The sequence below is a fragment of the Egretta garzetta genome, unplaced genomic scaffold (assembly GCF_000687185.1).
Source record: "Egretta garzetta isolate BGI_Z169 unplaced genomic scaffold, ASM68718v1 scaffold260, whole genome shotgun sequence".
Taxonomy (NCBI): Eukaryota; Metazoa; Chordata; class Aves; order Pelecaniformes; family Ardeidae; genus Egretta; species Egretta garzetta.
The window spans coordinates 2,422,778-2,439,835 of NW_009258662.1; the positions used below are offsets into that span (position 1 = coordinate 2,422,778).

At 41.7% G+C, this 17,058-nt stretch overlaps 1 protein-coding gene across 2 annotated transcripts in view; it reads right to left on the reverse strand.

Annotated features, from left to right (window-relative positions):
- Positions 1 to 17,058, reverse strand: part of MKLN1 (muskelin 1) — a 102,793-nt gene that overhangs the window by 38,096 nt on the left and 47,639 nt on the right. For both annotated transcript variants that reach the window (XM_035903860.1, XM_035903861.1), the window contains exon 9: positions 13,796 to 13,908. In XM_035903860.1, the coding sequence (XP_035759753.1) occupies positions 13,796 to 13,908 (113 nt within the window). The remainder of the gene's footprint in view (positions 1 to 13,795; positions 13,909 to 17,058) is intronic.

Here is a 17,058-nt window from a genome sequence, read left to right on the forward strand (position 1 = left end):
GAGCAGATCAACACTCCCACCCAGTTTGGTGTCGTCTGCAAATTTGCTGAGGGCACACTCAATCCCCTCATCCAGGTCATTGATAAAGATATTAAACAAGACTGGCCCCAGAACTGAGCCCTGGGGGACACCGCTTGTGACCGGCCGCCAACTGGACTTAGTTCCATTCACCACCACTCTCTGGGCTCGGCCACCCAGCCAGTTTTTAACCCAGCGAAGAGTATATCCATCTAGGCCATGAGCCGCCAGCTTCTCCAGGAGAATGCTATGGGAGACTGTGTCGAAGGCTTTGCTGAAGTCCAGGTATACAACATCCACAGCCTTTCCCTCATCTACCATGCGCGTCACCTGGTCATAGAAGGAAATCAGGTTGGTTAGGCAAGACCTTCCCTTCATGAACCCATGCTGACTGGGCCTGATCCCCTGATTGTCCTCCATGTGCCTGGTGAGCACACTCAAGATGAACCTCTCCATAACCTTCCCCGGTACTGAGGTCAGGCTGACAACTGACAAACTTCATCACCTCAAGTTCACTTAAGAGCTTTAACTTCACCAATTCACAGAACCTACTATAGCACTGACTCTCTCTTTAAACAAGAGAGAAAACTTCATCCGATTCATAACCTTTTCCCAAGGAAAAGAAGAGTTATTCCTGCATATCACTTAACAAGGTCACATGGAGCCTGCCAAAAAGTTTCCAGTTTAGTGTATGTGTTTACCAATACAGGAAAATAACTCCATCAACCAGTGGCACACATGAGTTTGACATTTGAGGCAGAAGAGGGGAAAGACCTAAATCTTTGTTTACTTGACAGCTACTCAATTTGACTACAGAAGTCCTTGTAGTATGTATATACTTCACAGGGGGACACAAAGTCCATTTACAAAGACAGATATGGGCAAACACTGAAAATGAATAAAATGCTTCAAGGCACATGTGGTTAAGTGAATCAAGAGCCCGTGGGTGGTTGCAAATGTTCATTCAAAGATGTGTACTTCATGCCGTTACAATAGCAAGCCTGTTGTTCAGACAAAGAACACACTGCCACAACTTGTCATGGAGAAAGTGACCCACCAAATTCAAACGGCAAAGAGTTTGTTGATTCCAGAAGCGTTCAAAGAACTTGACCTCTTATAAGCAAGAAGTGAGAAAACTTGATCGTAAGAGACATGACTCTCTTTAACCTACAGTTGAAGAGATCAAATATGATTAGGGAGCAGGAGAACAATTTTTTGAACCCTCCTGCCAGGATGTAGGCTGGTTGGCAATCCATGAGTTAACGTCCTAAGGTGAGTGGATCTCACCAGAGATCTCTATACTCTTACTCAAATTTGGGCCTTATCACCGAAGACCAACTGCAGACACACACACACAAAAAAAAAAAATATCTATTGCACTTGCTACTCTTCTAAACAACCTAACTGCCATTCCCAAACATATCCGCAGCTAATAAAGACAGTTTCACCTGCACCCTGATAATGACACAAGAAGATTAAACAAGCCCACATCTTCTTGAGCAGAGCAGAAGGCAAATAACAGTTTTGACCAGTCTGCATTCATCTTCTGTGGTTATCTGAAGTCATAACAAATCAATGCAAGACTTCTCATTAAGTACTTGTTCTTTAGATCTAGTTTCATTGAACTGTCTTCAAAGTTGTTAGCATGTGGGATCTACATTTTTACAGATGAAGCTTCAAGAACTAATTGACAGATTTAGTAGAGGTATTACTTCCTAAGCAGAGCACATCTTCATTAAAACAGACTCTAGTAAGTCACATCCAGCAACAGCACCCAAACGATCTGAACAAACACCGGCTTTGGGGACTCTTTCCAATTCTCATCAGGAAGCTCCTGGCACGCACATTGCAGAAACCACACGTGAAAGAAGCTTGTGACCGGCCCAAGTTCTTATTCAGATGGCAAGCAATGTGTTATGCTGCTTTGGCCAGTCCCTCCGCTTATGCCAAGGCTGCGGTGGCAATAGTAAAGCATTAGCATATCACATTTCTAACCTACAGGACACCAAACAATACCAAAGATTACTAAGCATGGGCACTGTTCGGTTTCTGTGGAACTCAATAAGTGCCCACACGGAGCTAAGACTAACCTGAACAAAATGGCTCTCTGCCACCCAGCGCCCCTGTACAATTAGCACAGCATAATAACGGCTAAGACAGATTAAATGGTATGTGCCACGGCCCCGTTCTAAAGCGCTACAAAATACCAAGCTTCTATGCCCTACTCTTAATATCCTTCCTCAAAGAGGTTGGTCGTGATGTAACTCCTCCGGTCTCTAAAATACAGATAAATGCCCTGATGAGGGTGGGATGGTAGGGAACGACCAAGGCCAAATAGGATTTTTTTGTTTCATCAGTGCTACACGAAAATTCAATTGTGCAACGCCAAGTGAATACACAGTATACTTTATGAAAAGCCTTCTCAACATGCTAAGCCACTTTATAAAATCTAATTAGAGCTTTCTTCATTTAACTTGCAAATGCTGAAAGCAATTATCCCACTTAAGGACTAACTTACAAAACGTTTTCAAAAAGCAACACAACAGCACCGAGAGACAACACTGCCTCCTTAGAATAATTGATTTGTTCCTATACAGGAGAAAAAGGATTGGGACTCAACTCCTTAGGGTAGGGTCTGCTCAAATAACTATTTATGCCAGAATCAGCATGCATCATCTTAGCAACAGCATCCTGGCATGCTCCGCTAAGGCACAAACATGATAGCTTTCATTTTTTGTTTTGTTTTTAAAGAAAATGTCCCACAAACCTGCTGTAATGCGAACAGGACCGCGGGAAGCCAGTTCCACTTCCCATCCCACCCCCCTCGAACAACAACTGGGGGAGCTTGGCTTCTTTTGGTTATCATCACTTTTTGCAAATAAAGGTGTTTCAGTTGCAAGAAAATCTGTTTTATTCAGGCTGATCCAGATGAAAAACCTCAGGAGCAAGCCTGGACCCCGTTCAAGAGTCAGGGAAATAAAAACAAAGAACAGCTGACTAATTCTCCCTTCTTGGTGCTGTAAAAGACTGAATGGAATGTGAACACAGCCTCCAGTATAAAGTTCAAAAATAAGCGTCATGAGGTAAATGCTCTTGTCCTAAAGCAAACTAGGACGAGGACATAAAAAGACACAAACAACCTACTTTGTTTCCAGTTCTGAGAGCAGGCTGTCATGCAACAAATAGTCCCTCCTGCCTACACACAACTGCAGAGATTAATTGCTCTCATTTCCCAGTTTCAGAGTATAATTCATTTCCTCCTCCACCGCCCCCCCCCAAAAAAAAGGGAAAGTTCTCCACAATCTTGAAAATAAAAGGAAATGCATATTATTCTTGGCGTTCATTCAAGTCTATACACTTTTTAAGATAAGAGCTTGTTAGTGCTTTATCAGTGCCAGTCTTCATCAACTGCGTACTCCCAAAATGTTTAAGCTGTAGCTCAAAACAATTTGCTTTACTCTAGATGAGTACTCAATTCAGCAAGAGAAACAGCTACAGCCATACACAAAATAAAACACTTTCATCCTGTAAAAATTGCTCACGGAAGGCATTTTAAGTTTCTCATAACCTAGGGGTGCCAGAAACTTAACAAAAGAATTTAATCTATTGGTTTTCCTTACAGTAGCATAGGGCATTTGTGTTGCCCGTCAGGCCAAAACACAAAACAAAATGAGGGGAGGGGGAGGTATTGCTCCTAACGCCCATGCAATCACCGACCACGTGCGAGGAGCGCCGAGTCGCAAGGAGGGGGGGGTCTTGCATGTTCAATCGGACAACAGGAGCATCACGGGTGTGCGCCGACTGGAAGGGTTCCTTAAGCATGCAAGACCCTCCCATAAATAGCACATCCCAGCTACTTTTTCCTGCTCTGTATGATGGCAGGAATCAGAGCTACACGTGTCATTTGATGCCCAAGACTTGCCAGCTCTAGCACTAGACTTAAAAACCTTTGAATGTCACATGGGGTAGACGCAGCAGAGGATTAACTAGGATCTCAAAGGTTTCTAGGAGCTCAAGATGGGAGTCAAGCTCCAAAAAAACCTATTCTGGATGCTGAATGTACCCTCCATTCATTCAATTACTCTGCAAGTTTGCCTTAAGTAAAAGCCTAAAGCAGTGTATGAAGCTAACGGGTACACTAGGACAGCAGCCACGCGTTCCCCCTCCAAGATATTCTTGCCACTATTTATGGAAGGTAACAGATATTCCAACTTACTTTTACAGCTGCTCTATCGGCTATAAAGAATATTCTTTGGGAGTATGCAAGCTAAATTTGTTGTGCCAAGATGTATTTTGGGAAGCCTATTAAACAGATCAGAACCTGGCTAAGAATCACGACTCTTAAAACTCCCCAGGACCGGTACTGGAAAGCCATGGGTCTACTCAATTTTTCCACACAAAACGGTTAAACGTCTTACAAGAAATACTAGGTTTGGATATCAAAAAAGTTTCTGACAAGTATTTGCAAATACCTGACTATTAAGTAGCCTAGGCACAGCTAAGAGAAGGAAGATATCCTTCGGTCGGGCAGTTGACATAGCGTTTGAGCTATGGCTAATCTGCTTACAAGTACCCTCCCGCAGCAGCTCAACTAAATAGATTTAGTTGCAAAGTCCTTTCTGGGCATCTGACTCAGGCATGATGGAGCAGATTAAAGTCAGAGGCAGCTTTCAGCACACGGTTTTGATTCATCTCTTTAAGGTGGGAAAACAAAAAAATTAAACAGGATGACGCTCTCTCCCCCCTGCCCCCCCCCAAAGCATGCACACATTTGGGATAGTCCTAATTTCTCACTGTTGATATTTCATGGCCTGAAGCTGAGCCTTCCAAAGAGACTTTCCCTGCTTAGACTAGAAGTAAAAAAAAATATAAATGGCCCAGTGTTCTATTTTTGAAAGATGGTTCAATGAGCTTGTAAGTCAAACAATTAAGCTCAGAGATCGTACAACATGATCCTTATGATAGCAGTGGACTGGATTTGATGACCCATGAAGGGTCCATCCCTTCCAGTCCTACGTAAGACTTTACTCGCACTGTTTGCACCATCCTTAAGGGCTCAGCGCAGGTTCATCGGGGCACAGATGAGCACCAGCTCAGTGCAGCACATGAACACTGCTATGAAAACAAGTAAATGTTTGATGTTCTATTCCCATGAGATTACCTGTTAAAAATTAGTCTCCCAGCAAGCCTGCTTGCAGAAACCAGTAATTCCAGAATATTTTTATACAGGAATGAACTAGCACATGATCTATTGGCTCCTGATAAACCCTGATTAACGCACCTTTAAAGAAATAAAGCGTGCTCTATGAATTGACTCGAACTTTCCAAAGCACCAATATTTTCTTTTTGACAGCTGTGTTGCATGAGTTTACCATGAGTTGCAGAAACAACTCTGGCAACTGATGCCTGCGTTGCTGCCAGTGCAGGGAGCCACATTCCTGGGTCATTTCTGAGCTACGTGCTCTCACACCAAGGTATCATCAAGGCATCAAGGCCTTCCAGCAACACATAACACTGTGGATCTCATGTTGCAGTAGAACAAGGCATCCTATGATCAAGAGAATTTCTAGGCAAGCAAGTGGAATAGTGGAAAGGGGAAAAAACTCGCAAAGCTTCAGGCACGCAAACAGCGTGAAATACTTCTTTCATTTATGTGAAGCAGGTTGCGGGAACGCATACGAAGGTCTTGTCTAGGCTTTAGTTTACTGTCAAAAATAAGTCATCCAGCCTACGTGATTCAGCTTACAAATGCAAACAAGAAAAGCACTGAAGTAACCCTAGTACAAGACAACCTTGAAACAAAAGGACACCAACACTGTGCTATCTCCAACACAAGGCACAATTCTTTACCTGCAAACCAAGCGCTGCTCACATTGATAAAATTCAGCTACGATTTTACTCATGTTTCAACAAGTAAATTGTTGCTTTGGTACGCATCAACTGCTCAGCTTTACTTTCAGTAACACTGATGAAATGTAACAGACGACCCACCACAGCACCAGAGCTTTCACCAGCCCTGAGAGATGGGCCCTCAGGACAACATCCCTCGTGTGCCGAATTAACTAACCCCATTAACAATTGCAGGATGTTGAATGAGGTCATTTTTGCATGCATCATAAGTTCACGCTGTCCTCTCATTACCAGTAACAATGGCTAGCAAAGGTCCAGCCAAGAGAGATTTTTCCATGGATGCAAACTATTTGGCTTCACTAGTCACACTTGCAGACCAACAGGCCAGCAGGCTGAAAAAAAAAAACCTAACTAGTCATTTATGGACTGTTTAGCCACAAAGATGAGGATGCAGCAAGGCTAAAATTTTTGAAAGGTTCTTTTTTTTTTAATTAATTAATTGTCCTTGAAAAGCTGCTGATAGATAAACGTGAAATTCTAAGTCTAAATACTTTGACAGCCACAGGCTCTCAGACGTTTCTGGGGAAGCGAAGACAGCCTTAAACAGATGACAAAGGAGTAGTTTGTACCCAGGGGTGTTAGAGTCATAAAAGTGGCTCTATAATTTTTTCCCTTCAGGCTATGAGATTGTCATCTCAGGGATACAGATACTAAGTACAGTTTACAGTTTAATGCAGGCTTCCTGTGTTAGTTATTACAGCAACATAGCAAGGGGAAAAAAAAAAAAATATATATATATATACCCGAAGATAATGTTTTTGGCATTGAAAAAACCAGAACTGTGGAGACTGCCATGCCTTCTTTTGAACTGACAGATGAGGAAAGATGTAGCTTCTGAATTTTTTGTTTATATCACCTTTCAGCTTTTCACAGAACATAATTTGGTTACCCAGCTGCAGGAACCTCATCAATTACCACTGGAATTGCAGCACACAGCTCATCTCTGCTGCGTCACAGTTTCAGAAAACAGGCAGCTTCAATTTTGCAATAAACCACAGAGAGAAATATCAGCCAAGAGACAGCGCAAGTATTTTCACTGGAGGTCTGTGAAGCACCATGCTAAACCCTTCCCTTCCATATATTAAGAAGAGTAAGCATAATGCATGGCAGCAAGCACGTGTGGAGGAGATTTTAAAGACAGAGCACCAAAAACAAAGCATGCATGGGGCAATGCAAGGACTAGAACCTAATAGTTCCCGAATGCCAGTATCAATAAAGTCTCCCCCACATACATGCCCTGGAAAATTCATGGATTAAGTCCTATCAAACATACTAAGCTCTTTCAGGTCTGGGAACTCAATATATCAATGCACTATCTGTTCTGCCAGTATATGCCCTCAGCCATTCCAGAAAGCTTAAGTCCTAATTACCTCCAAAACCTGGTGGCAGAAATACATTATTAGCAGCAAGGTCCACAAAAACTTACTACATTTTCAAGCATGTAATTATCCAGGCAATTTAGCTAAGGATTTGTCTACGACACTACTTGAGCGCGCTTCCCCTATGTTACCATACTGGGATAACTGATATTTCTTTAGGGATTTCTGTATTTGTACAGCTTGAGGAGTGTTAACATAACGGAAGTCTTTCACAGTCTAGCTGAAATAAGAGACTATTCTATTCCCAAGGCAAAGTTGACTGGTGTGTGAAGCTACTTTCACCTTGCTGGCAAGAGAGTACGCTTTCCTCCCACTGTCTACCCCCGCATACTCTCCTTTTTCTTTAAAATCCTTTTTCCCCCCATCCATTCAGTGCAAAACGCAGGGTCCCAGGGATTCCAGCTGGCTCTTGTCTTATAGGTACGTATTTCTGTATCTTTAAAACCCAAAAGGGTATAAATCAGCGTTCCTTATACCAATATCCATCGCTTCACTAAATCCTTACCGGAAAATTCTGTAATACTTTAAGTAGTTGGATAATGTGTCACCTTCTCTGTATATGCCTCATCTGCAATTTACAGGGAACTGGATGATGCAGTAACTTCCTAATAAAGTCCTGTAAGTAAAATAAAGCTGCATTCCATATCAGAGAACAGCGCAGTAAACTCATCATAAGCGAGAGTTGAAGCGATGATTTTTATTGGAACGTGAACGCCACAAATCAACCATGCCTGATGCATTACTTCAAGGTGCAAAAGCAGTTTACAGGCTGTACCCTTTGCAACTGAAGGCTTTATGATGGTTTGGAAATCCACATATAATTTGAAGGCTGGCACACACAAGCTCCAGGACTGCCAAAGTTTTGCAGCCTTCAGAACACCGTGCATAATGCATTTATTTAAGTCCTCCCTTCTCTCTGAGACTGACTTCAATATCAACGTGTGGAGGAAAGGGACCTCCACACACTGAAACATCTGGTGTTAGGAATAACTGAAGTTTGGCTGGTTTTCTGTGCTTTTTTTTTCCATGCTGGAAGCAAGAACTACAGGCACCTAGTGATGGAACTGAATAACTCAAGACCCAGAACTGTTAAAATATGGATGATCTTTTCTTTAAAAAAAAGTCCAAGTTACAAAAGACAAATAAACAAGGGTTAAGAGGACAGAGCTCCTTAGGCACACAAGGTAGCATAAGCAAGTAAGTTGCCCTTGAAGATTAAAACCTTTTCAAAAAAGTTTATTTAAAAAAAAAAAATAATAATAACCGAGGTACTCCAACCCCAGCAGGGTCTTTTTGTTGTAGGCTGTGGAAATCACTGGAGAAGTGAGTCAGGCATATCTGAAAGTCTCTCTCTAACATTTTGGAGAAAGAATACTGGCTGGAACATTTTAAAACCATTATGCTACTAAGCAGGGGGGAAAATAAAACATTAGCATGCGATATTTAGGAGCAACCTAGACTACTTTTCATTTGGTTCACTTCGGCATCTGCCTTCTTTGTCCCTACTTTTGTAGGCATTTACACTATTTAGGAAGTTGGCTCAGAGGTCTATCTGCAGTATCCAAGTTTCTATTGCAGGCTTTTAGGGACAGCTGCTTTCTCCCTATGCGCTTTTGTGGCACCAGGCATCTTGTACAACTGAGCATCTGTACAACTGGAACTACTCAGAAGTAGGACATGGCAGATTCAGTGTATTAGATCTCAAGTCCATAAACATCGCAGTATTTGAAACAAAAAACCCTCAAGTTACCGAAAGCGTCTTCCAAACTACATCACCATCTGTGGGAAGGAGTCAATATTTGAGACTAGTTCAGTTCCTACACTTAAAACAGCACAGGGTAAAAGCTTTACATAGATAAGCTTACATATTTCTGCATCACACACCCCAAAAAATAAAATTTAAAAAAAAAAAATCAGTCATAGGTGTCAAACACTTAGAACCGCATAAAATGCTGGTGTGGTAATTGGAAGCTTCAGGTAAATTCATCCATGTCAACAAATGTAAAGAAATGCATGCAGACACCGTAGAAAATTTAACTGGAAATACAATAGCAGATGAAATTCACCCTGGCTCTCGCTATTACAAGATCTTTCTACACTTGTCAGCTTTTACTTTCAGTAACCTGGAAAAGCACTTGGACTTAGCAGCAAACCGTCACCTTACAATACACTGATTTTCTAGATCATTTTGAACCTACTGAACGGTAGGCACTTGTTGACCTACACTTTTCTTCACTGCGAGAAACGATTTATCCTCTCAACCAGTTAACCCATGACAAGACCTTCACTCCTACCCTTGGCAAGAAACACTTAAAAAGCTTTTGAAAAACAGCGTCACCTAAATCTAACCCATTTACACAATTTCCATGTCCTTCACAGAGCTGAATTGTAAGAGCAGAATCTTCCTCTAAAAAAGCCAGAATGAGGATGCACCAACATACAATATTAACAAATATGCACTACAGAAGCTGCCAATTCATGCAGCAACGCTCTGTTTGAAGGGAGATGCTGTATCTCTTCTCATGTCTCTAGGAAATACTGAAACAAGGTACAGGACCCCTAGCGACATACAAAATATGCCAACTGTCACGATTCTTTATTCTCATTTATCAAATCTCCAGAGGCATCAATATCCCTCAGAATTTTGATCCTGTTTAAAAATCCACATAACTATCAATTTACACCAAGTCTTTCCTACAGTTTGCTTAAACTGTCCTTCTGTACTGAATTTCACTAAATTAGCCTTCAAAAGAGAAAGCTGCTGCTTGGAAACTAGAAGTGCTAGACACCAAAACATACACATTAAGTTTCTATATTAATTGACACTGGCCTAGGATCAAAATGCCCAAGGAATGACAAGGTTTGTTTTTTCAAAACTATTTATTCCCAAATTCTGAAGAGGTCTACTGACCTACTAATAAACCCTGGAGACAACAGCATTGGTCAGAACATTCCATTTGGTTCAGGGTAAAAACCCTTAAAGGCTCTTAGACTTCCCATGTTTTGGCCATGCCTCATGCCAACTGATTGACAGAGCTGTTGCATACTCGAGCACTCCACAGAGGAGACAAAAGGACAGAAGTTGTGGGTACAGTTGAGAGGTCATGAGCATCTCCTTGGAAGGATGCAGGCTTGGAAGAGGATGCTTTGAGAAGGACTGCAGGAGCCTTGCTGGATCCATGCACTGAAGGGATGGTGGGGAAGTTCTAATTCAGGTCTGCTTGTCCATCAGCAGCTGTGGTACGTACACTGGATGTTCGGTCCACCCCTGCACACAGGTCCTCCTAGGCCCCCTTTTTAAGACTGTAGGTGATCAGCTATTCCAGCAGCGCTGCGAGCATTTTTTCCTGATACAAAAAGGGCTACAGAAAATTAGCTTTGGTAGTCTAACTGGTAAAAATCACAAATGCAACTTCAGGTGACAGAGACATTTCTCCACCTCACTAGCAAATTTTGAAAAACAGCAGCAGAGTTTACTAAAAAGGTCACACCACCTCTTCATAATGCCTTGCAACAGAAGCTACCAGTACCTTTATCTCAACAGCGTTACTGCATGTTATCCCTACAATAGGCACTGGATAAGATGCAACTTTTACCATATTCCACTCTTGTTCAAGCTTAATTATCGAGTGGCTAATTTAACCATTGTCACTGAATAATTAGAACAAAAGAGCTAGACACAGAACAAGCACAATACAATGCAAAATCAAGACAAAGTTCTACTGGAATCTACTCTGAATACTTTTAAAATTCCATGTCAACAGACATTTCCCTTTAGCAAATTGTTTGCGAACAGTTGATGTCCCTATTAGAGAAACATCTGGAGTCTTTGTTTTTGAATTTACTTCTCAACATTTGAGATTGACCTTTTCATTCCTAAATCAGGTTTTAGCCAGATCTCTTTAGGGGGGAAAAAAAAAAAAAAAAACAACCAAAAAGCAGAAAACCACTGCCGGTTTGCAAGTACAGCAGCTACCAGTTCACCGTACAAATATCTTAAGGGTGGAAGTCACGAGGATGGAGCCAGACTCTTTGCAGTGGTGCCCAGTGACAGGACAAGGGGCAATGGGCACAAGCTGAGACATAACAGGTTTCAGTTGAATATGAGGAAAAACTTCTTGACTTTGAGGGTGACAGAGCACTGGAACAGGCTGCCCAGGGGGGCTGTGGAGTCTCCTTCTCTGGAGATATTCAAAGCCCACCTGGATGAAGTCCTGTGTAACATGCTCTAGGAGAACCTGCTTTAGCAGGGGGGTTGGACTGGGTGATCTCCCGAGGTCCCTTCCAACCCTTGCAATTCTGGGATTCTGTACCTCAGTAAGTCACCAAAACCCCGGACTGTACCTCAGCAGGCCACCTTCTGAACTCCACTGCAGACTATATCCACACAGAGAGTCCTTCCAAAACTTCATTTCCAAAGCCACACACTTCTCTTCGCACTCTTCTCTATTAAGTACATTTCTTCTTCAAAATTCCCTGCAAGTTCAACTTATTTTTTTTTTCTAATTCCCCCATCTTGTTTCCTCTCAGTCCAAGACCCTTCCCCGTCTTCCGTCTGAATCTCCTGAACTTCCATTGCACTCCAATTTTTGTTTTTCCCCCCAAAATATCTTTATAGCCACTTTATTGCATCAACTCATCTCTTCTACTGTCTCTCCTATGCAGCCATCCTTTGCATATCCCTTGTTTTTCACCATCCCAGAGTTACCCTGCTAAAGTCAGGCATGAAGAACTTGAAGAGAAAGCATTTGCTGCTCCTGGCACTGCTGATGCCTTGCATCCCAGCCAGGCCTCCCAACCTCTACAGAAGCTTAACTGGATGAGGCAGGATCCCAGCAAGAAAGGAAATGAATCCCTTAAGCACCAGAACTACCCACACTGGTGTGTGCAGGAAGAAAACACGGTAACCCCTTCTTGACAGGAAGGTCCTATTCCACCGTATCCTGAGTTAGACAAATGTACGCACTAAGCGGCTACAAAGCAAGAAGCGAAAGAAGAGACAATTAAAATTGCTGTGCATTCTTTTCTGTCACTGTTCTTAACTCTCTCAGCCTCCTTATTAAGGGAGACAAAGGAAAGGAAGGTCTAGCCATTTATCTTTACTGTACAGTCGATAAAAGAGATGACTCCTGATTTCCCCTTGGTATTATGTCACGCCCCCCTCTCCTTCTCTTAAGGAGGGTACCTGTTGGGTAAACAGTGAGAAAAATAGTAAAATCCATGGTTCAAGACAAACAGAAGCAACACAAGCCCAGCCTACAGGATTGGACCCTGGAAGGCTCTGGCTTCAGCACCTTATCAGTAAACATAGCAGTGATGAAAGGATTCAGAGTAAAAAAAGCAATGTAGAGTAAAAAAAAAAACCAACAGCTTACAAGGATATAAAATATAATGACAATTTTACCTTTATACAGCTCTATCATGACAGAAACCAGAATATCACGTTCAGTTTTGTTACTGCCCATTTTGTAAAGGATGTTAGAAGCAGAAAGTGCATGACACGCACAGAGATTTGAAGGCTACGGGAAGTGCCTTACTGTGAGATTTTTTTTTCAGCTCAGGCTATTTGTTCTACTTGATTACAACCTCTAAACACCTTTGCCAGGAAAAAATGGCAATACCAAAGTGTTATTTAATCTGGTACGGAAGCTCACAAAATAAGCTATGACAAGAAACTGGAAAAACACATACAAGTGGGAAGATGGTTTTATACTTCTTTCAAATAGTTGGGGAAATCAACTCCTAAATTTATCAAAAAGTGGTGGAATCTCAAACTTTTCATACCTTCAAGAAGAGGCTGCATGAATTTCCTTAAGTTATGCTCTGACAAACAAGTAGCGAACTCAAAACAGTAACCACATGGAATTTTAACTTTTCACAGTATACAGTAAAATGGATTACAGAAGCGAAAGGTCTTGGACTTCTTTTTGTTACCTCCTATAACCCAAGCTACATTCATTTCAGAGGTTTCATATGTCAAATACCGAGCAAAAGAGGCCAAGGAAAACGGCTCAAATTAATACCACAAAAGCTCTTGGGATTGCGTGGCCTCTGGCAGTTACCCCCATCCTCTAGATTTCCGCCTGTTCGTTGTCCATTTCTACTCACATTTTTGACCCAAGCAAAAAAAAAATTAATTTGTTTCTGAAGCTCAACACCAGCATCAGCTCTAAAATGTTTGTTAGTCGGTCTGGTTGTTCAGTCCTATCAGATTATTTAACTAATGTTCTACTCACTGAACTGATTTTTGGCTGATCAGTCTGCTCTTGAGAAATAAACCTTTCCCCTCCAGTAGTCTTAACACTTCACATTCACATCCATCTCACATTTTCCCAACGTAAGCATTTCAGAAGTCTTCAGAACTTGAAGGTCTGAATTTTGTGGCTCTCACTGCACGCTATATATCAATACAAGCACTTCAGAAGCGCAGCATTTTTCTGTGCAACAATTCATGTATTATTAACAATATGGACATTTGCAGAGCTTACCTCTTTCTCGGTATCCCTGGATATACAAGTCCACTGGTTTTCCTTCACGCTGTATGCCCAGAAGTCAGCCAGATCCTGAGTTCCATCCCAGCCACCAAACAAATAAACAGTTTCTATTAAAAAAAGGAAGAACGTGTTAATTTTATTCTAAAAAGAGAATGCCTTTAAACAGGTTAATACCTACAAAACACCCATGGCAAGTAGACTATCAGAAGAGAAACTGAAACAGATTCTTACTTAAAGCACCACTCCTCTTTCAATGGAAAGAGTCACCAAGACAAAGAAATGTGGTTTGGTTTAGTAATGGAAGGTTTTAGGATTGACAGACAGCCAATTCTCAAGGAGTCATTTTCTGTTTCTACATTTACATAAGAGGCAATCAAATCCACAGCCTTCTGATTAAAATTCAACACAGACAAATGAGCAATATTTAACATTTTGCATACTGTGCATTATAGTCTATCAACAGCATCTCAGCTTGTACCTCATTTGGTGCGAGATCTATAGATTAGAAAGACTTCCGAGATAGCAGCAGCAATGCTTTTCTGTTTAGTCCATCCCTTACAAAGGAAAATTTACTTCAACGATGAAATCCTCTTCAAGGGAAACACCTTGCACAAAGTACCTTATCTGATGCCACAAAAGCAAGGAAGTAGAAGGGTTACAGATTTAAGTCAGTGTTTCGGGCTCACCTTTAGAACCTGTTTACCTTGGACCCACAACCACTCTGTGCACAGCAAGTTCAAAGGCTTCTCAGACTTGCAGATAAAACTAGGTGAAGCCTCTGAACACGGGAAGCATTTAAGGAAGAAGTCTCTGTTCTGACATGGAGAGATAACTAAGCTGCTCCCATTACAGAAACATCACTATCTAGTCTCAAATGCTCAAAATACTTCATTTTTAGACCACGTTAAAACACAACACAAAGCCAAGTCCAAGAAGAACAAGCCACTGAAGACTTGCAGAGCTTTGAAAAACTCCTTTAAAATCCACAAACCAGTTCTATTATGGAGGTAATGGCCAATTTTTAATCCAACACCAATTAAAAAGCAGAGTTAGAAGCACGATTATAAAATGGGAATAGTCCCTGACCCTTACCTACCATCAGGATAGTGGTCATCACCATGGAAAGGTTACCCCGGTTCATTAACTTTAATTACCCTTCCTCCTGGACTCAGGGCTCCCAGTGTTCCCTGCAAAGAGCAGGTCCCTTTGTGCGCATAAATTCTCACAGCTCACAAAACCCACATTACCACAACAGCTTCATTGATAGCCGAGAAAAATAAAAGATTTGGCACTAGCTAAGTATCCTATTGGGGCCTTGCCAAAACGTCATGCCTGCCTGTAAAGGCTTTGTTGTCTCAGATGAAATTTAATAGCAAACCTGAATGAATCTGATGAAAACTCAGATTTTGAAAGTTACCTAAATCGAGCTGACAGAATTAAATGGCATGTAAGCACTGAAAGAGGGGTACAGTCATGCAGCTAGTGCAAACTGAGCATCCCCAGGGTCCAAGAGCAACCGCGATAACACGAATGTACATGAACAGTGTGCCAAACTTATTTTTCATCTTGATGTAAAACTGTAGCTCAGATGAAAGAAAGGCTGCATCGCTACCTAGATGCAGAATGATTATAATTTTATAGTCTTATAACTTATGACAGAACTATACACATATTTTTATAGGAAGTATCTATATTTTTAAAGGAACATTTCTTAATGCATTTATGCATCTGTTACTGGTAATGTCAAGAAAATAACTTTTCATAGTTCTTCTAAAGTTTGCAATTGTTCTCCCATGGTATAAGGAAGAATTGGTTGTTTGGTGGTCAGAAGGGGGGCTTGTCTGGTTTTGTGGTGGTTGGTTGGTTTGTAAGAAGTCAACCTTCACTCTGTTCCCCAACCAGTATCATGCCTTCTGCTCTACCTGTCAATTCAGATTTTGTGGGGAAGGTTATTTTTGAACCCAGCATGCAGAGATCCAGCCAGGACAGACCCAGGATGCATGCCCAGCACTCCCAGGCATTGCCACCTAAACAACGTATCAGCAAATACTCAAAGAAGAGGGCAGACACAGGGAAGAGACCACAAACTCCCAGGCAGCAGGAGTGGAGAAGCTTGTGGGGAGCACAAGCAGTCTCACATCAATATAACTATTTCTACTTTACTAGCACTGGGGAACTCAAGATGCAAGCAGAGCATCTTGCTCTGGCAGAGGGAAGTATTCCTCCTTTGTATCCGAGCAGTATGTAACACAGCAATACTGATGCTGTTTTATTAAAGCAAGCCTCTATTCTGCTTTAGGGACAGAGCAGAAGAATTTTCAAACCTAACTGCAAGGCAACAAGAAAACATCAGAGCTGTTATATTTACCCAAAGCTTTTACCAGCTACATTCAAGAAGTCAAATTTCTCCTCCAGCGTCTTAACCTTATCTCTTCTACATTTATTTTGAATACAAACTCAACACTTGGAATTAAATATGTTCTGAGAATGTTTCTAAACTGCTTGCTCAGTCAAAAATGTCTCTATAATGTCCGAATTCTTTTCTCCCCTTACTCTCTGGAAAACTAGAAGGTGCCAGAGCACTCCTCAAATTATTAGAGAATGTACATTCCCAAAAATTAACATATTTCCTGTCAACCTCTCCTTAAGTTTCATTTTTCAGAAGAGTATGCAAAGCAGCCTTTTCCAACCCTCAGTAATACCAAAAATCCTGGGGTAGTTTCAGTCTAGGCTCATATATGTTCTCTGAGTCAGCTTTTCTAACTGCCATTAACTCCATCTCCTCTGCGTGGTTAAATCCTCGGTGGGATTCTGGTACAGTGGGTGTTCCTTATCCGATCAGTATGTTACGTGGCAAATTGCTAAAGCCAGGCTGATCAAAGATGCTTGGTATGCCTGAGCATGCCTGTTTTTACCTTCTAATAGGCACAATGAATACATTCCAATCCTGGTGACATATTTAACTAAACACTTTGGGTCAAATGGAATTTCCATGCCTCTGCTAGAAGCATTCTCTAAGAATTATGGACTTAAAACACCTCTGCAAGTCATCCGGACCGTCAGTCATCTCCCAAACCCCTCACAGGAGGGCTAACTTCAGCACCAGACCAGGCTGCACAAGGAAGTATTCAGCTGCACTTTGAATTATCTCCAAACATGGGTATTTCAGACTGTCTGGACCCCTCCTCCAATGACTAATCATATTCCCCACAGTATTTCCCCCCCCCCCCACACCCCCCCGCCAACTCCCTCGTCTC